The sequence below is a fragment of the Mirounga angustirostris genome, unplaced genomic scaffold, assembly GCF_029215605.1.
Source record: "Mirounga angustirostris isolate CCGP_5_RB_7025 unplaced genomic scaffold, mMirAng1.0.hap1 SCAF_5, whole genome shotgun sequence".
Taxonomy (NCBI): domain Eukaryota; kingdom Metazoa; phylum Chordata; class Mammalia; order Carnivora; family Phocidae; genus Mirounga; species Mirounga angustirostris.
In genome coordinates this window covers 143,006,407-143,026,360 of record NW_026991713.1, presented here as the reverse complement: position 1 = coordinate 143,026,360, position 19,954 = coordinate 143,006,407, and the positions used below count along the sequence as shown (strand labels likewise).

Here is a 19,954-nt window from a genome sequence, read left to right as displayed (position 1 = left end):
AAGCTGATGGGATTATCAGGCGCTAACTCCTCCCTCACGTGACCTGGTACCACCATCCCATCATCCTGCATCTTCTGGGACGTGGGCCTGGAGGTAGGGGCACAACCTGGGCTCTAGACCTTCTATGACTTTGGGTCTGGAGCAGACCCCTGGACCTGGGTCAGAGTCCCTTCCAGTGGCAGGCCCAGATGCCCGCCCCGCCACATACCGTGGCAGCGGGAGAGGTGCCTTTGCCACCCCTACCACCTCTGGTCCTCTGCCAGGCTGGAATTGTGTTCTGCATTCCAGACCCACACCTGGCTTCGCTCTCTTTCCAAGCCCGGGGTCAGGCCCGTGCCAGCTGTTGGTCAACCCTGGGGGCTGGGTACCCTGACCCCATTTCCTGGCCTGTGTCGTGGATGGCTCTGCCCGAGGCAAGGAAGACTGGCCTGACCTGTTGGAGGAGCCAGCCCTGCCCTCCGTGACTTCCTGCCCCCGTGCCCCCCAGCGCCTGAGTCAGTGGGCTGGTCAGGTGGGGCTGATGCGGTGAGAGTACAGGGAGGCTGGGTGGAGCGTCTTGAGGAGGTTGGTTTAGAGCACGGATGAGCTATCAATGCCACCCGACCTGTTCCCCAGTTCTTGCCAAGGTGACAGTGGGGCCTCAGGAGTCACTCCACTCGCTCTCAGACGCTGCCCTGAACCCATCACCTCTCATTTCCACCCTCTCCTGTCCATCTCCACATAGCAATCTCCACTCAGCACATGTCTTATCCTGTCCCCCTTCACTTAAGACATGTCATAAGCTTCTTGTTGCTCGTCCAATGGAGGGAGGCAGAATTCCCCTTCTTATGTACCAGGCCCCATTCTGTCTGGCCTCTACCCACCCCATCCCCAGGCTCAGCCCCTCACCTTCACTGCCCAGGCCACCAGCCACATCATCCTTCACCCTGTTCCCCAGACAGACCAGGTACCTGCCCGCCACACCGTAGAGCCTTTGCACAGGCTGTTCTTCCTGTCTGGAGAGTACGCTCCCCACCTGGCTGATTCCTCCTCAACCCTTGGGGCATAGGGAACACACTCCTCCCCTGCGGCCAGCCAGAGTCAAGTCCCCCTGCCCCCTGCCATGCATCCGCAGGGAATCTTTCCTTCCCATGTTTGGGGCGGTGGAGTGTGTCTGCCTCTCAGGCAAGCCATGAGCAACCTGAGGACAGAGGTGGGGTCTGTTGCACTCACCTCCAATCACAACTGCAGGCTGAGCCAAGGGCTGGGCATAGATCAGCTCGGCCGAGGAATGAATGGTTGGGAGTGAATGAGTGAGTGAATGAAAGTCCTGTTAGAGCCGCTGAAGGGACCTGGTTCTAGCCCCAGTGGAGCCAGCATCAGTGTGGGGGGTGCCCCAGGTCCCACGCCCACCTTGTCCCCCTGCCCGTCTGCTCCCCCACAGAAGGCACTAGTCAGATCAGGTCAAGAAGGCAGTTCTGAGCCCAGCTCACCCTGCCAGCCCAAGGTAATTAGAGCCCTTGTTACTCACAGGTGACCGGCCCAGAGTACTCCAGGAAACTGTGGAGACACCCAGGGCCCCACCCAGCTCCCCAGCCCACTCTGTGGCTCCCAGTAGGGTAGGGAGTGGAGGTGGGCAGCAAGCGGGCTTTGGGCAGCTAGCCAGGAGGGAATGGACAGGCAGGCAAAGGGGAGGGCCGGGCCCTCTGTTGCCTGGGTGAGGGATAGATGCAGCTGCTGCAGCTGGGCAACCACTGGAACCACAGTGAGGAAGGGACTCTGTTTGAGGGCGAGTGTCAGCATTGGGGTGAGGGTCCAGGCCCTTGGGTTCCTAGGGACGTGAAACCAAGACCAGGAGAAGAAACAAACGGATGAAGGCACCTGTCAGAGTTCTCCTGGACAGTGACAGGCCATCGGCCCAGGGGAGCCTGGCATAGAGCAGCAGGGGTGCTGGGGGCTTCCAGCCTGCCCTCTATGTTCCCAGCCACTGCCCCCCACCCAAAGCCCCACCTTGGGAGCAGGGGGGGGATGGAGAATGGGGAGGGCAGGGAAGCACTGTGGTGAAGGAGGCCCTGGTCCCAGCCCCTGCCTTAGTTTTAAAGTCATGCTGAGAGGGGTTCTGAGTCTCTAAGATGTCACCAGGAGCCTGGGGTAACCGAGGAGGGGGTCCCCGAACCTTAGTGCAGACCTGGAGCACCCAGGCCAACTGCACTGGGCAGGGATGGAGGGAGTCCCTGGTTCCTGCACGCCCACTCATCTTCCCTGGTAACTCTGGCCTGATGCCTAGGCTGGCCAAGGTGGGACCAGGGACAGAGTATATGTGGAGTCTTTCTGGAGCTGGTGAGCCTGGGATGGAGCTTGGTACTGAGGTGTAGAAAGAGGGGCCTGCTCCCCTATGCCCAGGGTCCATACGAATCCTAAGTGAAGCAGGTGGGCAGATGGAGGACCCAGGGCAAGAAAGGCTGGGACATGGGAATGTGCTCGCTGTCGGCGTGTTGGTAGCACAGGGAGAGAGAAGGTGGAGGGTCCCAGGGGACAGGCTGGATGCAGGTAGAGGGGCTGCATCCCTCCTGGCTAGCGTGGTGCTTGGCCTGAGCCCCCGTCTGGAGTCACGAGGCTGAGAGCTCTCCAGCTGCCCTCAGGCACAGAGGCTGGCCTCATCCCGTCAGCTAGCCCTCTCTCTCCCTCAGGTCTCTGCTGCCCCTGCTGGACCCAGACTCCGGGCTCCTGATCCTGGCAGGAAAGGTGAGCAAGACGCTGGAGTGCCTGTCCATGTCAGCACCCCGTCCCCCCAGGGTAGTGCCCTCACGTGCCAGCTCTGTCCCATCCTTTGACCTAGCCAGCCAGCTGGGAGACTGAGGACAGCAGGGTGCCGTCCACCCCAGAAAGAAGCCTAAGCAGTGCGACTCGGGCTGCACCCCTGCCAGGCTGAGTGGCCTTCGGGTCGGCATGACTGTAACTCCCAGGAATGTCAGCTTTGTGGACAAGGCCAACAATCAAGCAGGGTTAGCCCATGGCAGGCACTCTGTAAATCCTGATCATGCCCTGTTCTTACATCGTGCACAGTGAAGCCCACCGCGGATACAGCCCAGAGTACAGGGGGCAGAGCTGGGGTGGGTGCGGGGGGAGTGACCGTGAGTGGCGCTCAGGCTGGGCTTGTTTCAGGGGGAGAGTCAGTTGTACTGCTACGAGGTGGCCCCCCAGCAGCTCACACTGAGCCAAGGTAAGCCCTGTTCTCCTCCGTCCTCCCCCTCCTCTCTCCCACCCTCCCTGACCGTCTTCATGTGGTGTCCCCCCCACAGTGACCCAGTGCCTCCTGGAGAGCGTGCTGCGCGGGGTGGCTCTCGTGCCCCGGCGGGCGCTGGCCGTCATGGGCTGCGAGGTGCTCCGCGTCCTGCAGTTGAGCGATGCGGCCATCGTGCCTGTCAGCTACCATGTGCCTCGCAAGGTGAGGGGGGCCCTGGGTGAGGGGCTAGGAGGGCCTTGGGGGTCCTGGACCTCCCTGGCCACGTACCTGTCTGCCACCAGGCTGTGGAGTTCCATGAGGACCTGTTCCCAGACACGGCAGGCTGCGTGCCTGTCTCCGACCCCCATGCCTGGTGGGCTGGGAGCAACCAGCAGGTAGGGCCACGGCCTGGCTGGCCACTCCCAGCGCCCCCCCCCCCCCCCCCCCGCACCGCCCTGCAGTCCAGCTGTATGCTAACGCAGCCTCAAACACCTATCCGCCCTGCCTCAAACACCAGCGTCTTCCCACAGGTGCAGAAGGTTAGCCTCCACCCAGCTCACCGGCCCTACCCCAGCTTCACTTCCTGCCTGGTGCCCCCCGCGGAGCCCTCCCCCGATGCAGCCCCGCCAGCAGCAGCCCCGCCTGCAGAGACGCCTGTGGGTGATGCGGACCCCAGCGTAAGTGCCTGGGCCGACCACCCGTCCTCCCCATCATGCTGCCGCAGTGGGTGCCCTGAGTCAAATCGGGCAAGTGCGTTTGCCCGCCTGTTGGTCTTTGAGCCTTTTTTAGCTGTCAGGCGCAACAGAGAGAAACACGTGAAGCATAAATAACTTCGCACTGTTCTCTAAATTGAGCAAACACACGAAAAGCAAGACTTTCACAGAAAAATCCAGACTTCTGGCTTCTCTTAAAATCCTGGCAGATCTTAACCGAACTGGGCCTGTCCTCCTACAAAGCTAGGAGCTGGTAGCTGCCACCCTCTGTCCCCACAGTCTGAAGCTGAGCTCGCCCTGTGCTACCTCCAGCCCTTGTCCGCTTCGGTGTTCGTGTTTTCACCCAACGCCCCACAGCGGGGCTTCCTGCCCCCACGGTGTCCCACAGCCCGGGAGGAGGGGCCCAGAGTGATGACCCCAGTGCCCCCTCTCTCTTTGGCCAACACGCCCAGGGGCCTGCTGTCTGACCCAGGGTGCTTCTCCCCCAGGAGGGCTTCTCCTCCCCTCTCAGCTCGCTGACCTCGCCCTCCACGCCCTCCAGCCTGGGGCCCTCCCTCTCTAGCACCAGTGGCATCAGCACCAGCCCCAGCCAGAGGTCCCTACAGAGCCTGCTGGGTAAGTGCGTCACACTAACCCTGTCTCTGTCCACTGCCCCTCCCAGTGGGGTCACCTGTCCTTGTGGGATGAGGTGAGTCTCAAGTAAGAGGGCAGCCTGGATGTTCCCTGGAGCCCTGGCCTTGCAAGTCCCCTTCCCAGGCGTAGTTGTGGGCGTAGTTCTGGGTGAGTTGTATTGGCAGAGGCCGGGGCACGGGCCGTGCACCCTGCAGTGAGGGGAGCAGGCAGCCTGGACTTAGGGCGGGCGGGCAGGCAGGGCATCCGCATGTGGCTCTGTCCCTGCTGCCCGCCAGGCCCCAGTTCCAAGTTCCGCCATGCTCAGGGCGCCGTCCTGCACCGAGACAACCACATCACCAACCTCAAGGGACTCAACCTCACCACGCCTGGCGAGAGTGACGGATTCTGTGCCAACCAGCTACGCGTGGCCGTGCCCTTGCTCAGCAATGGTGGGCAGGTGGCTGTGCTTGAGGTGAGGGACCCTACCCACCACAGTGCCCCCAGGGCCCTGCAGGAAGCTAAGGGCATTGGGTACCCACACCAGCTCACACTCTCTGAGCACAGACCATGTTCCAGGCACCCACCTGGCATCCCCTTTAATCTCCTCCACTGTCCCACAGGGACACCACTCTTATCCCCGTTTTACAGATGGAAGAGAGCAGTGAGGCACAGAGAGGTTTAGTGACCTGTCGGGTCACACAGCCGTGTAAGTGGTAGAGCTGGGGTTTGAACCCAGGCTGCCTGGGCCTCAAGCCTGAGCTCTTTCCACCACTCCATGCTGCCTCCCCCCCCCCCCCCCACTTTCTGGGACTTCACAGTTGGCACTTGGGGCTTAGAGCACAAGATGGCTGAGGCAGACAGAGAGCTTGGGCCTCCCAGCAGTGGGGCATCAGCTGCAGAGGGTGGGAGCCCAGGCACGCTGCTTGCCATGCAGACCCTGGGGACTGAGCTGTCCTGCCTGTTACTGATGGGCCTCTGCCGGATGATGCCTCCCACAGCTACAGAAGCCTGGCCGCCTGCCCGACACAGCACTGCCCACGCTGCAGAATGGGGCAGCTGTGACGGATCTGGCTTGGGACCCCTTTGACCCCTACCGCCTTGCTGTTGGTAAGGAGGCTGGGCGCTAGGTTCACGGGAGGGCCCAGGGGTCTTAATACAGGTAGGGGGAGCCCGGAGGTCTCGGGCACAGTAGTGATGAGCCTGCACTCTGCAGGTGGGGAGGATGCCAGGATCCGACTGTGGCGGGTGCCCCCAGAGGGCCTGCAGGAGGTGCTCACAACACCTGAGGCTGTGCTCACAGGTCAGTTGGGCCCAGGGTGGGAGCTGGGAGACGGGCGGTGACTCCTGAGGGGCTCAACACTACCCCATGCCTCACCCCAAGGCCACACAGAGAAGATCTACTCTCTGCGCTTCCACCCACTGGCAGCCGACGTGCTGGCCTCCTCTTCCTATGACCTTACCATTCGGATCTGGGACCTTCAGGCCAGAGCCGAGCGGCTGAGGCTGCAGGGCCACCGGGACCAGGTAGTACATGTGTGGGGGCAGGGACCCAGCCGCAGGCCCGGAGGCTGCCTCTCATATCTATCTGCACCCGCCTCCAGATCTTCAGCCTGGCTTGGAGTCCTGATGGACGGCATCTGGCCACTGTCTGCAGGGATGGGTACTTGCGGGTCTATGAGCCCCGGGATGGCCCTGAGCCCCTGCAGGTGAGCAGGATGCACTGGGGGCGGCCTCCAGACCCACCTGAGGGATGGCTGTTGGGCCTCACGTGCTGTATCCCAACAGGAAGGCCCAGGGCCTGAGGGGGCCCGTGGAGCCCGTGTTGTCTGGGTCTGTGATGGTCACTGTCTGCTGGTGTCTGGTTTTGACAGGTAAGGACTCGGTGACCACCATCCCCATCTCCATACTTAAGCAGCTAGTTGTGTCCTCCTTCCCCAGACACACATACACCTGTTAGGCATCAGAAGCTGTCCCGGCTACTCACTAATTGGATGGATGGCTGGATGCATGCATGCATGCATGGGTGGGTGGGTGCATGGGTGGTGGGTTGGTGGGTAGGTTGGTAGATGGATGGGAGGGAGGGAGGTGAGGAGGAAGAATGAGTCAACTGGGAACCAGAGGGATGAGAGCCACGCCCTGCTGCCTGGAGCCCATGCCTGCTGGGGACCAGGTAAAGAGCATGAAACAACCAAGCCTACTGGAGAGGTCCAAGGGTTGGGTATTTGGCACTTTGGAGGAAGGATCAGGAAGGGCCTCCTAAGGGAGATGTCATCTGAACTGAGTCACAAAGGAACTAGTAACTAGAAACGCAGAGGAGAGGGCATTCAAGTCTGGATGGAAAGGCCCGGAAGCTGACCAGCCTGGCTGGAGCAGAGGATGAGAAGCAGAGTGTGGGGAGATAAGTCCAGACTACAGGTCACAGTCCTGGCCACGAGACCAGTGCTGGTGTTAGGACTGTGCTGAGGAGGGTCAGGGGCAGCAGACTGAGTAGTAGTCGGGGATGAGGATGTTGCATGATACAGGGCCGGTAGTTCTGAGAGCTGGATCAGAATGGACAGAGGCACTCTTCAGCTCCGAAGCCCTCAGGGCCCCCAGCCTGACAAGGCCAGGATGCTTGCTGGAGTCCTTGCCCTAACCCAGGCCCCTGCAGCTCTAAGAACCTGCTTCTCCCTGGATCTCCCTTGCAGCCGAAGTGAGCGTCAGCTACTCCTATACCCCACCGAGGCCCTGGCCGGTGGTCCTTTGGCAGTGCTGGGGCTGGACGTGGCTCCCTCGACCCTGCTTCCCAGCTATGACCCAGACACCAGCCTGGTGCTACTCACGGGCAAGGTGGGCTGGGGTGTGCATGTGGGGAGGTGGGGAGGAAGGCAGCTTTAGCTGGCCGCCTCACTCTCACCACTCCCGTCTCAGGGTGACACCCGCGTGTTCCTGTACGAGCTGCTCCCTGAGGCTCCTTTCTTCCTAGAGTGCAATAGCTTCACGTCCCCGGATCCCCACAAGGTGAGCCCGGGGTTGCTCCCTGGTCCTCCTTGATGTGTGGGAACAGGGCTCCCACGCCCTCTCCTGGCCAGATGGGGAAGTGCAGGGGCCTGTGGAGTCAGCAGGTCACTGGGCCAGGGTGTGCCCATGTTAAACTCCATTATTAAAAATTAAACCGTAAAGTCTTAAGTTATATGAGCCTACAAATAAATTATATTAAGAGCCAGGGCAGTAAACATCCAGGGTATCACTTCTTAATTATTTTAGCTGATAATACTGTTATTTGTGCTGTCGAGCTTACCTCTTATATCCATGGGATCCATCAGTGGAAATGTTCTATGGTGCTGCCACACGCATCTCCCCAGCTCTGCATTGAACAAGTTATGTTGGTAGCATGAAATCTCCATAGAAAGAGGCTATAATCAGGGCTACCGATCAGGGCATCTTTCCTCCAGAGAGCTCCACGGTTCAGGGACACGCCGTAGTTCTGGCGCTCCGTGAGGGCCCAGGTGTCAGCTCAGAATCCCCTGTTCTCCCCAGGGCTTCATCCTCTTGCCCAAGACAGAGTGTGACGTGCGGGAAGTAGAGTTTGCCCGATGCCTACGGCTTCGCCAGACCTCCCTGGAGCCTGTCGCCTTCCGGCTACCCCGAGTCAGGGTGAGGTTGGGGGCCCAGCACCCCAAACACCTAGTCTCCCTTCCCAGCCCCCATCAGGGGCTTTGGGGCCTGGCTGACCCTGTCACCAAACGGTCCCATTTCAGTGCTCTTTGGGGCACCTGTACCCCTTACTCTGCTGAGATTCTGAAACTGGCAGAAACCCCAGCCCTGGGTCCTGGGTCTTACCTTACCCCCTTCCCAAGGGATGCTGGTGTGCCCTGGGCCTCTGGTAGGTGCCTCAGGGTAGCTCCTTTCTCCTTCCCTACAGAAAGAGTTCTTCCAGGATGATGTTTTCCCAGACACAGCCTTGAGCTGGGAGCCGGTGCTCAGTGCCAGCGCCTGGCTGGGAGGTGCTAATGGGCAGCCCCGGCTTATCAGCCTGCAGCCTGCCGGCATGACCCCAGGTAGGATGAGGAACTGGGGGGTGGTGAGTAGGAAGCCCGGGAGTGGGTAGGGATTGGAGAAAGGGGCAAGATCCCCCGTTCCTGCTGGCACACAGAAACCTCCGGCACTCCCGAGGATTTGCATTTCCAGGCTCAGATTCTGAGCCTTTTGAGGGCAGGGCCCAGGGTCTGTGTTTCCACCACATTTCCCACCCCTGACATGCACGCATGTGTGCGCGCACACTGCTGGGTGCCCATGACAGGCCTTGTGAACAGAGGGTGGAGTAGCTGTTGTCACCCCCTCTGGGGTCTCTGCCACAAGATTCCCTCGGGAATGGTGCCAAAGGGTTGGGCAAGGAGTCCACACTGGGGGGATTCGCTGATGTCCGATGCTGTCGCTCCCCCACCCCAGTAAGCCAGGCCCCCCGTGAAGCCCCTGCCCGACGGGTCCCACCCTCAGCACTCTACCTGGAAGAGAAGTCAGACCAGCAAAAGAAGGAGGAGGTAGGCCCGGGAGGCGGTTGGTCACTGTGGCATGCACAGGGTCCTGGCGGCACATGGTGATTGCCCTCCAGTTCTCTAGTCCAAGCCAGGCTGGGGTAGGAGCCAGGGTCTCCCCTCCCCTCTCTCGGTTGGGCAGCTTGTTGGGGAGACCTTCCAGAGCCCTGAAGCTGACCAATGGGGCACAGGACTCAGGAAGCCAGGGAAGGGCAGAAAGAGGCCTCCCTCCCGCCTGGCCCAATGCAAACAGAGCCAAGGGTTTGGGACCCAAGTGCGTTTTGACCCTGGCGCACATTTGAGCGTCTGAGGCAATGTGCGGAGACAGCTGCCCTGTGACTCCAGTGCTGCGTGTCCGTCTGCCTCGGGAGCCCTGATCTCTGCTGAGTGGCTCTTCCTGTGAAAACCATCCACTTTGTCAGGGCTCTGATGAACATGGCTCTTCACAAGCATGACGGGGTTCAAACTGTGAGGTCCTGTGGTCCTGGGCTTAGAAGTCCTATCCTATTGCCTTCCCACCTCTTCTCCTGTCCACTCTCCTAGCTGCTAAATGCCATGGTGGCCAAGCTGGGGAACCGGGAGGACCCGCTCCCCCAGGACTCCTTTGAAGGTGTGGACGAGGACGAGTGGGTGAGTAGATAAGAGGGCCCTGGCATCCCCTCCCTCCCTCCCTCCCTCACCCTGTAGCCCACGTCACCCTGCTTCCCCAGACCTCTCATCCCCCTCGGTTTATCTCCCCAGGACTAGCCTGCCCACCACTACCTCTAGCCTCACCGGCCGCTGCCACCTCCTAGAACCACCTGGTGTGGTGCCCCCTGCACACCTCACTTCTCACCCTCAAACTGGAAGATGCCTCCTGGTCCTGGCACACCTTATCCCAAAAGCCCTGGCTTCCTCTGGGCCTTGGGCACTTCTGTGGCCTCTGGGCCCCGCTGCAACTCCTGTGGATTGTCTGCACCTCTGCTTTCTGTGGGACTGGCTGCTTCTCCGCTGCCTGCTAGCATGTGGAACCAGGGGCGTGGCGGTGGGGTGGGGTGGGGTGGGAGTGGGGTCAGTAGCACGCCCCTGGGCTAGTCCCAGCCTGGGCTGGCTTCGCCCAGCACCTTCAGTTGTTACACGCCATCCCATCTTGCCTGCTGGCCCACTTCCAGTCAAGAGCCTTGGGGGCTGGCCCCCTGCCAGGCCATCTGGAGCAGCGTCAGCCTCAGGGGCCAGGGACCAGCTGCCCTCCTCCTCAGGTCTGAAACCAGTAGAAGGGGGCGGTACAGAGCTGATGGCCCAATCAAGGGGGGTGTGAACCCCTCAGGGACTGGCCTGCATATACCCTGATGTTTTCAGCAATTAAACTTTTCTAAGCTGGCCACCTCTTGTGCTGCTATGGTCTTTTGGCTGACTGGAAGGGGAAGGGGACAGGAGGATGGGTGAGGGCATTTTGGCTCTGGTTCCCCCTTGTCCCAGGTCTCACTTCACTCCTGAGTCCTCTTCAGCTGCTATGAGTTCATTCATTCATCCAGCACAGAGACAGTGCTCTGGATGGTAGACACAGTAATGAACAGGAGAGACAAGGCCTCTTGAGGCACTTGTTATAGTCTTCCTGTGCCGGGGAGCCAGACCGTGTGCAAGTAAGCAAACCGTGAAGAAAGCTGTAAAGAAGACAAAATAGGGGCACCTGTCTTGTTCAGCTGGTAGCGCATGCAACTCTTGATCTCAGGGTAGTAAGTTCAGCATGCCCCATGTTGGGCATAGAGATTACTTAATTACACTTGATCTTAGCCAAAAGGCCGAGAAGCGATGAGATTACTTAATTAAAAAAAGATGACAAATTATGTGAAAAGGGAGCAGCTGAGATGCAGGGAGAGCAGGGTGTTTAGTCTGAGGGGCGACCTTTAAGATGAGAGCTGAGACCTGAAGGCCACAGAGCCGCAAGAAGAACATTTCAGACAAAAGGAAGGGCGGCCACTGCACTGAGGGAAGAAAGAATTTGGAGTGTTGGAGGAAAGGGCAGTGGTCCAAAACATAGTCCAAGGCAGCCTGACTTAACATTCACTCAGCAATCACATGTCGAGTATCTTCCCTGTGCCAGCCACCTGTCCAAGAGTGGAGAAAAAAGCAAAGTCCTGTCCACCAGGAATCCACATTCTAGTGGAAAGGAACAGGTTATAAACAATGAACATAAAATAAATGAATTAAAATAATATGGCAGAAGGTGATAAGAACTCTGGGGGGAAGAAATAGAAGGGACTGAGAGCCAGACATACAAAAAAGCCACATACAGTACAATTCCACTTTCATGAGCTGTTCGGAACAGACTAATCCAGGGGCGCCTGGATGGCTCCGTCGGTTAAGCGGCTGCCTTCGACTCAGGTCATGATCCCAGGGTCCTGGGATCAAGTCCTGCATCAGGCTTTTTGCTCATTGGGGAGCGTGCTTCTCCCTCTCCCTCTGCCGTTCCTTCCCCTCACTTGTGCTCTCTGGCTCTCTGTCAAATAAATAAATAAAATCTAAAAAAAAAAAAGGAACAGACAAAAGCTTAGTGGTCACCAGGAGCTGGGGGAGGGGCAGTGATTGTTAATGGGTAGGGAGGTTTTTGGGGGGTTGATGAAAATGTTCTGGTGTTCTAGTGGTGATGGTTGCACAACTCTGTAAATACACTAAACACTGAATTGTGCACTTTAAGATAGTGAACTTTATCTCAAAGCTGTTACTAAAACAAAAGAATACAGGGCAAGTTGCAGCATTGGTAGGAGAGCAGGGTGGGCCTCATTGAGAAGGTGATACTTGAGCAAGAACTTGGAGGAGAGTGTGAGATCTTCCCAGGCAGAAGGAACCTAGAAGGAAACCCGTTTTGAGGTTTCCTGTTTTCTTACATATTTTTGAGACTTTGGCATCCTACTCATGTTCGTGGGGTGTTGTAGGTTTATTACATATCTTTTAGTACCAAATATTTTGGCAAAATGAAGGGAAGAAATTGCCCCGCATTTGACAGATGCATTTATTCTGTTGCATCTAGCGCAGCAGGACAAACGTGAGGGACACCTTGGGTCCTGTCGACCAGAGGCCGACTCCGCCTCTGACCCCGCCCACTGATTACATCACGACACCCCGCCCCCTGGAGGGAACAGTGCGCATGCCTAGCGCGGCGTCACGCACGCGCTCTCTCCCTTGACCTCTGACCCGCCGGCCGCCCTTTAGTTGGAGCGGCGGGGCCAGGAAGCCGGAGCCCGCGACCCCGGGGCGGAGCGGCCACCATGGTGAGCCCCGGGTAGGGCGCTGCTGGGAGGAAGGGAGGCCGTTTCGGGGCCGGGGCGGCGAGCTCCGGCCGGGCTGCGGGCGCCGCGCACCGCCTGCGTGCCCGGCGGGAAGCGGGGTCCCGGGGCGTCGCGCCGGGAGGACTGCGGCGGGCGCTGTCGGCCCCGGGGCCACGGAGAACCGCTTGACCGGAAGGCAGGGCGGGCGTAGCCGGCCGGAAAATACGCGGCAGAGGCGGTCGCCATGTGCGCACAGCCCCCGCGGGAGGCGAGGGCCGGCCCGGGAGCCCCTGCGCGGGCCCGCAGCTAGTTGATGGTGTCGCCTGTTATTCTCCGTTTTGAAAGCTGACGAAACGGGCTGCGAGACTTTGCCAAGGAAGTAGCACACCTGGGGCTTGACCAGGCCCCGCGACACCGAAAGCTGAGCGTTTCTGCGGTACCATTGGCACCTGGAGCCGGTCCACAGACCTGGGCCACACTGGCTGCAACAAGTCACTTGGGGACCCTTTAAAAAATGCAGTGTCCTGAGCTCTATCCCCGGAGATTCTAGAAGTTCCCCCAAGTGATTGAGGCAGTCGGTTTGGGGAGCCACTTCTTAACCAATGATAAGGATAACGTAACAGCTTGCAAGTGCCAGGCCCTGAGCTGAGGGCTTAGTGGATTTTTTCACTTAATGCTTAAGAAATTCGTACTGTCCTTGTCCCCATTTCACTGAGAAGGACCCTGAATTTCGGGGAGTTTGATTCCTTCAGGGTCACTTCAGTGGTTTCAGAGACAAGTTGAGTCCGGTCGCTGCCGTTTTTTTGAGGACCTACAATGAACCCTTGAACCGGGTCCCTCTCATGCATTCCTGTGTGTAACTCTGAGCCACCCTCAAGAGCCAAGTAAAATGCTGCTCTGGAGGAGTTTGTATCCTAAAGGAAGAATCGGGCAAGTCTGTAAAATAGGACAGCATATTAATAGGAAAAGATAGTGTTCTAGAAAAGTTTCACTGGGGTGGGGAGCGGTACCGTTTTGAAGGATGTTGGGTTTTGACAGAGCATCAGAGTAGTAGGGAGGACATTCAAGGTTAATGGGTATCGTTTTGGGGGGGTGATGAAAACGTTCTGGAACTAGTAATATTCTGTACTTTTTAGTGTATTTACAGAGTTTGTGAATACGCTAAAATCACTGAATACTTGAGAAGAGTGACCTGTATGGTGTGTGAATTGGGAGACATTGGGGTAAAACAAGTAAGAGAGTTAGCTGATTTAGAAGTAGATGATAGGGCTGCAGGGCGGAGAGAGGTGAGGGGAGAGAAAACCAGAGAAGTCGTTTGTAGCCAGACAGAGCTGAGAATGTCAGGCCGAGAAGTGGACTGATTTTGCAGGCAGTGGAGAGTTGTGTGTGTTGGGGGATGGCCGAAGCCCTCCAGCAGAGGGAGCGGTAGCAACAGGAATTTGGAAACCCTGTCTGGGAGCATAGAGTTTTTGCAGATGGTGACCTGGTTGTCACATTCATTCAAATACCAGTCGGGCTCCCATGCCAGCCATAGGCGGGGCCCCCAGGCATACCATGATCCTGACTGCCCTCCTGCCTCGTTGTGATGCCAGCGGCTGTTTGCAGGGGCTCTGGGTGAACAAAGCCCCCCTCCTATCTCAGCGCCTCCTTGAGAAGGGGGTTAGTCTCAGTGGCAGTCTCTGCCCACCGACCCAAGAGCCTGGAACTGGGCTTTGAAGGGAACATTACACATGGGTCTGTCTGAAAGCAGGTTCCTTTCTTGATGCGCTTAACATGAGATAAGCCACGTTCCTGAGTGTCCCCTAATGCTTGCCTGTGCTCTTCTGCCCCAGCTGCAGAGCTTTGGTCCTCAGATAAGAAAGCCTGTGTGTCATCCACAATGGGTCCCAGGCTTGGCGGTCTGTGGCTCTGACCTCTGCTCCTTGACTGGCAGCTTGGCCTGAGTTGGATGCCGTTGTTCTTGTCTAGGGTCTTCAGGCCCAAGTGTCAGTCAGTGGACTATGGAATGTTTTGGGACTTTCTAGGAGATGCCTCAGCCAGTGGCTGTCTTCATCACTTCTTGTCACTGGCAGAACTCTGAGCATAGCTGATCCACACGTGGCACTGGGTACTGAATAGGTGGATGATCTCTAGACAAGCAGGATCTGGTCCAGAAGCAAAGGCAACTGTTGGGCCACTTTGAACCTGCTGCTGACTGCCCGGTTGGTTTTATGTGGATTGCCTCCTGAGGACTTTGCAGCCCCCCAAGAGGAAGATACTGTTTTCCCTGTTTTGCAGATAAGAAAAGTGAGGTTCAGAGAGGTTGAATTATTTGCTCAGGGCCACACAGCTAACAAGAAGACAAGCCAGGAGTCCAGATTATAGCTCCAAAGCAGTCCTCTCCCTCCTCTTCCACACTGCTTCTCACTGCCCTTGGCATGTCACCTGGCTTTTTGCAGGCTTCTCCCCTGAGGAATCAGCGGATATGTCAGATGAGTTGCCTTTTTGGGAAAAGCTCTGTTACTCCATAGTGTCTGACCGTTGTCAAGCTTTGTGAAACAAAGACGTGTAATAAATGAAAAGCAACATTTATTGAGCACCGACTGTATCATCAGGTTTTGTGTCGAGCATTTTGCAAGCATTATCTCATCGAATCCCTGACAGTCCTATTGTTGGCCACATTTCACAGGTGAGGGAACAGGCTGAGGGAACCTGAGAGCTTGAGCCAGGCGCGCAGCTGGGATTCGCACACAGGTGATCCCAAAGCTCGCCTGTATGACCACACGCCATACTTCCTTCCCTGGAGAGGCCTCCGACAGGAACCTTTGTGGACCAGCCAGGCAGCTCCCTTGGCCATCCGGGGTGGCCTTTGAAACCGCAGGCTACTCCAGCCTGTGGGGCAGCCATGGAGCTCTGGCGGTGGGAATGACGGGCCACCAGGCCACGGTGGTTTGAAGCCTGCAGCAGTGGCTGGGGGCGCTGCGCAGTTACACTCTCCATTCTTAATGTTCATTACTGAGCAGCAGCCAGCGCTGGTGAGAAGTCCATGGGCAGGAAGGGCAGAGCAGTGGGGCCGCCCTCGGGTGTGTGGCAGCAGATGCACAGATGGTCTGAGGCCCGAAGGGTGTGCAGGCCCGCGGAACCCTCTGAAATCACCTACTGGCCTGTAAGCCTCTCCGTACCTCACACAAGACCAGCACCCCATTTGGAAACCTCCTGTCCCACTTGGGAGGGGCTTTGGGCACGGAGGGGGAAGTTGGGCAACTTCCTGACCTGCAGTACATCCATTATTTGTCTTGACACCCACAGCACAGCTGGCTGCAGCCCCGCCCCATCCCTTTGATCACTGGGGCCAGTCTTCACTGAGCTTTGCTTTCTGGTGTGAAATCCAGGACTTAATGAAATTTCTACTTACTTGTGAAATCCAAACCCACTTCCATTTATTAATTACTGCTAATGTCCTAGAACAAACATCCCACCCTGCCCATAAGGGCAGGTTCATTGGAAGCCAAACCAGGCCAGTTCTGGAGTCCGGATTCCGCTGGAATCTGACGAGCCCTTCTTTGGCCTCTGGGTTGGGTCCTTGATCCTTGTCAGGTTGCTCAGTTGCCCTCCCTGCAGGATCCTGTGTGGGGTGGGCAGCCTGGAGATGCCATGGCTAATAGCACCGATTTGGGGTTTCCTGCCCACCTTCCCCTTGAGTACTAGCCCTGTCCTCAGGCTGATCATTAAACCTCCCTGTGCCTTGGTGTCTTGAGTTTTTGGGTTAAATGGCACAGTAACTAGAATGTGATTGGCACAGTGACTGGCACCCAGGCTCAGTTGATACTTATTGACTGATGGAACATCTAACAACAAACAAGAGCAAAGAAGAGAAAGGGAAACCACTGGGTTGTGCCTGTGAGCAGTGTCGACCTGCAGTGAGTGCTCTCCAGGTCCTCTGCACACCCTCATTTGTACCATTGCACGCACCAGGCCATTTCCATATGTGCTGTCAGTATGTAATCTCTGTTCCCAGTCGGGTCTGTACAGTTTCCTATCTCAGCCACCTTCTCAGTCTTATCTCTAATGACTTTACAAGTCCCCTGTGCTTTTGGCTGCTCCCAGGACAACCTTTACACTTTCTCCTCTTGGACTCGCCGTGGTCCCTGTGCCTAGAAATCCCCAGTACTCCCATTGTGATTCTGCCTGCCCTCAAAATCCAGCCCAGTAGAAATATCTTTTCCCAGAGTTTCCATCTCATACTGAGGCTTCCCTCCATTGCCTTTCTTCACTCCTGGGCATGCTTCATGAGACTCTGTCACTCCGTGGTGCATTGAACTACGTCGTCTCGGGATAGAAAACCGTGCTGCGCCACTGTAGACCCTTTCCCTGCCGGGCCAGGTCAGTGTGAGGAGCTCTGAGGGCATGGCTGGCTTCTGTGTATCCTTGTAGGCTGGGTGCTGAGCAGAGCTTAGCTGACTCTGCATGTGTTTGAACCAGTGGAGGAACTGGTGGCCAATCCTGCTCTCCCTCAGCAGTTGGCCCTTGGTATCTTTGTCTGAATGACGCCCTACTGGGCTTTTTGCTGCCTGAAGGTGGAGAGTCTTGTTCACTTCTGTTGTGTTGATTGGAATGGTGGTGAATAATCTTGGGAGAATTGAGGTGGCTCCAGGCTCCCTGAGTTTCCCTGCTGGTTGAACAAAGGTGGGAGCTGCCAGTCTCAGAAGCACAGAAGGCCTGGGATGGCAGGGTGAGTTAATGGTCTGGGACCAGCCCCTAGTCCTGGATCTAGGCCATAGTATTGCTTCTGAAGCCACCTGGAGCAGAGGCTCTTTATCAGGGCACTTTGGAAGGAGCTGCCTGTGCCTGCTGCTTGTGCTTCATTACCTCAGAGACCTGGCCACTTGGCAGCCTTTTCCAGGGTCCCATCTGTGGAGAATGCAGCCTGCTAACCAGGTACCTGCTTTGTCCACAGGCCAAATACCTGGCCCAGATCATTGTGATGGGGGTGCAGGTGGTGGGCAGGGCCTTTGCCCGGGCCCTGCGGCAGGAGTTTGCAGGTAAGCCTGAGCCCCTGGCTCCCCCTGGGCTGGGGATTCCTTTCCTATCTATGGCCGTTCACCTTGGGCCCATAGTGAATGCAGGGACCCTCTGGCAGCCTGGGGCATTTCCCGGGGGTGGGGGACATCATTGGACTTCGGGACATTCTCATGAAAGGGAAGCCGGTTGACATGAACATGGAGGCAGGAGTTGGCAAGCTGGTTCACCTGGCCACCTGTTTTTGTAAATAAAGTTTTAGTGGAACACAGCCATACCCTCTGGTTGCTTACAAGGCAGAGTCAAGTAATTACAACACAGACTTTAATTGTTCTGCAAAGCCTAAAATATTTACTCTTTGACCCTTTAAGAAAAAGCTTAATGGGGCGCCTGGGTGGCTCAGTCGGTTAAGCGTCTGCCTTCGGCTCAGGTCATGATCTCAGGGTCCTGGGATCGAGCCCCGCATTGGGCTCCCTGCTCTGCAGGAAGCCTGCTTCTCCCTCTGCCCCTCACCCTGCTTGTGTTCCCTCTCTCGCTGTCTCTCTCTCTGTGTCAATTAAATAAATGAATAAAATCTTTAAAAAAAGAAAAAGCTTAATGGCTCCTGATTCTAGGGCCATTGAAAGGGAAGAGGTCACCTGAACCACCTGCTTTGTGGCCTAGGTAGCTGGTGGGCAGCCAGGTCTCAACTGAGCTGTTACTGCCTCTTCCTACCTATAGCTTCATCCTACTTCCTATTGTAGCCTCAAGCTCCCCAACTTGCTGTCACTTGGGATGAGGGGGTAGGGGAGAGAAGAGGGATATCTCATGGTCTTGGGGACCAGAACCTGCCCCTGTCCTCCAGTGGGGTCAGTCCTCACTTCATATGTTCCCCATCCAGTCCCCCCAAAAAACCCACTCCTGGAGAAGGGATGCCCCTGGTCCCTGCGTGTGTCTTCTCCCATGCCACCTGGTGGGCTGAACTGCCCACGTGGAAGGCCCAGGGGAACCTTTGGGCCGCTGAGGGCTGAGCACTCACCCCGGTATCCACACAGCCAGCCGGGCAGCAGCTGATGCTCGAGGACGTGCTGGACACCAGTCTGCAGCTGCCTCCAACCTGTCTGGCCTCAGCCTCCAGGAGGCCCAGCAGATTCTCAATGTCTCCAAGCTGAGCCCCGAGGAGATCCAGAAGGTGAGACTACCAGGCTGGCTCTAAGACCGGTCTTGCCTGGGCAGACCAGAATGGCAGGCTGAGGGGTCAGGCCACCAGGATCAGGAGGAGTGAGGGTGGCCTGGCGGAAAGAGGCAGGTGTGGAGGCTGTGGCTGCACCCAGCTTGGACTCCCAAGTTGTGGGAGCTGCTTGTCACTCCTTCGTTTCTAGGCCTGAGGCCAGCGGTGGCAGAGACAGAGCCCCTTCCCCCCGTGGGCACCTGTCCACTTCTCTGTCCTCGAGCAGTGACAGTGACTTCCGGGGTTGCATAGTGGGACACACGGGGCATCAGGGTTGAACCCGTTGGCTTTCCTTCTTTGTCATTTCCTAGCTTCCCCTGCCTCTGTAACCCCGAGACCGCACACCCTCTCACCGTCTCCCCTCCCCTGCAGAACTACGAACACCTATTCAAGGTGAACGATAAATCCGTGGGTGGCTCCTTCTACCTGCAGTCCAAGGTGAGTGCTCTTTGATGCTGGGAGTGGGGCAAGCCAAGGCGCCTCTTCTCACTGGGGATCCTTCATTCCTAGGCAGTTCAGAACTTGGCAGGCAGGAAGGTGTGCCGGGCCCGTCCTTGGTGCCCCAGCCTCAGGGAGGCCCCCCTAAACTGCCATTCCTTCAGCTTCACAGGGCCTGGCTGGTTGGGCTGAATTGGCCTGGGCCCTGTGTCACCCTGGACAGTGGCCCTCCCCGCAGCCATGGCTTTGAGGGAACAGGACCACTAGCTGGTGGACAGTGGTGTGTGCCTGGGCCTTGTCCCCCTGGGAATGCTGGGCACTGGTAAAGGGGGCACTTGTGTTTCCCAGGCTGTTAGCTCAGACCTGCCCACTGCTCTTCGGAGTCTGGGAAGGGCAGAGGCCCATCCTACTCACTGCCCTGCCTGGTTCTAACTCCCTCCCCAGGTGGTCCGAGCCTGGGAGCGCCTGCAGGAGGAGCTCAGGATCCAGGCCCAGGAGAACAGAGAGAAGGAACAGATGCCCAAAACGTGACCACTCAGCTCGTCCTACTGCACCCTGCCCACCTCCTCTAATTTATAGTTTGGTAATAAATGTCTTCTCCGCATTTCTCAGTGCACACATCCAGATTCCAGCAGGTGGGCCTCTCTTCTGCCAGCAGGGAGGGGGCGGCAGCGGCACTGCATCCCTGTTAACACGCCCTTGACACCCCGCAGGGCTGGGGTGGGTGAGGTTGGCCAGGAGCCAGCCAGTCCATCCCTGCCTGCTGAGCTGCCCCGGACCGGCTGCAGCCACTCCTGCCCTCACGGCCCCCACACCAGGCCCCTCCTGCAGCCTCACCGTCCTCAGGTCTCCCTTACCCTTCCCACCGGATACAGAGCCCTGCGCCCCCAGCTCTGCCACAGGCTGCCTTTCCCCGAGCTGGGTTTCGCTCTAGCATCTCTGGAATCTGGGTGGAATGCTCCAGTGCGGCCGGGAAAGAGAAGCCTTCGCCAGACTCTCGTTGGACTGAGGCC

At 57.7% G+C, this 19,954-nt stretch overlaps 1 protein-coding gene across 9 annotated transcripts in view; it reads left to right on the top strand.

Moving 5' to 3' along the window:
- The window catches only part of CORO7 (coronin 7), a 67,181-nt gene extending 47,636 nt beyond the window's left edge, over positions 1 to 19,545 (top strand). For 4 of the 9 annotated variants that reach the window (XM_064592471.1, XM_064592468.1, XM_064592469.1 and 1 more), the window contains 22 exons: positions 2,670 to 2,724; positions 3,145 to 3,202; positions 3,282 to 3,427; positions 3,508 to 3,600; positions 3,736 to 3,882; positions 4,407 to 4,533; positions 4,827 to 5,002; positions 5,529 to 5,637; positions 5,744 to 5,830; positions 5,912 to 6,054; positions 6,132 to 6,236; positions 6,316 to 6,401; positions 7,218 to 7,359; positions 7,441 to 7,530; positions 8,050 to 8,166; positions 8,435 to 8,570; positions 8,962 to 9,053; positions 9,591 to 9,677; positions 17,232 to 17,316; positions 18,328 to 18,464; positions 18,876 to 18,941; positions 19,386 to 19,545. In XM_064592471.1, coding sequence (XP_064448541.1) covers positions 2,670 to 2,724; positions 3,145 to 3,202; positions 3,282 to 3,427; positions 3,508 to 3,600; positions 3,736 to 3,882; positions 4,407 to 4,533; positions 4,827 to 5,002; positions 5,529 to 5,637; positions 5,744 to 5,830; positions 5,912 to 6,054; positions 6,132 to 6,236; positions 6,316 to 6,401; positions 7,218 to 7,359; positions 7,441 to 7,530; positions 8,050 to 8,166; positions 8,435 to 8,570; positions 8,962 to 9,053; positions 9,591 to 9,677; positions 17,232 to 17,316; positions 18,328 to 18,464; positions 18,876 to 18,941; positions 19,386 to 19,472 — 2,371 coding nt within the window. In that variant the 3' untranslated portion in view covers positions 19,473 to 19,545. Of the gene's footprint in view, positions 1 to 2,669; positions 2,725 to 3,144; positions 3,203 to 3,281; positions 3,428 to 3,507; positions 3,601 to 3,735; positions 3,883 to 4,406; positions 4,534 to 4,826; positions 5,003 to 5,528; positions 5,638 to 5,743; positions 5,831 to 5,911; positions 6,055 to 6,131; positions 6,237 to 6,315; positions 6,402 to 7,217; positions 7,360 to 7,440; positions 7,531 to 8,049; positions 8,167 to 8,434; positions 8,571 to 8,961; positions 9,054 to 9,590; positions 9,678 to 9,757; positions 12,299 to 17,231; positions 17,317 to 18,327; positions 18,465 to 18,814; positions 18,945 to 19,385 lie in introns of those variants that run through there. The other 5 variants (XM_064592473.1, XM_064592470.1, XR_010411821.1 and 2 more) reach the window with 5 other exon arrangements.
- The last annotated feature ends 409 nt before the right edge of the window (positions 19,546 to 19,954 follow it).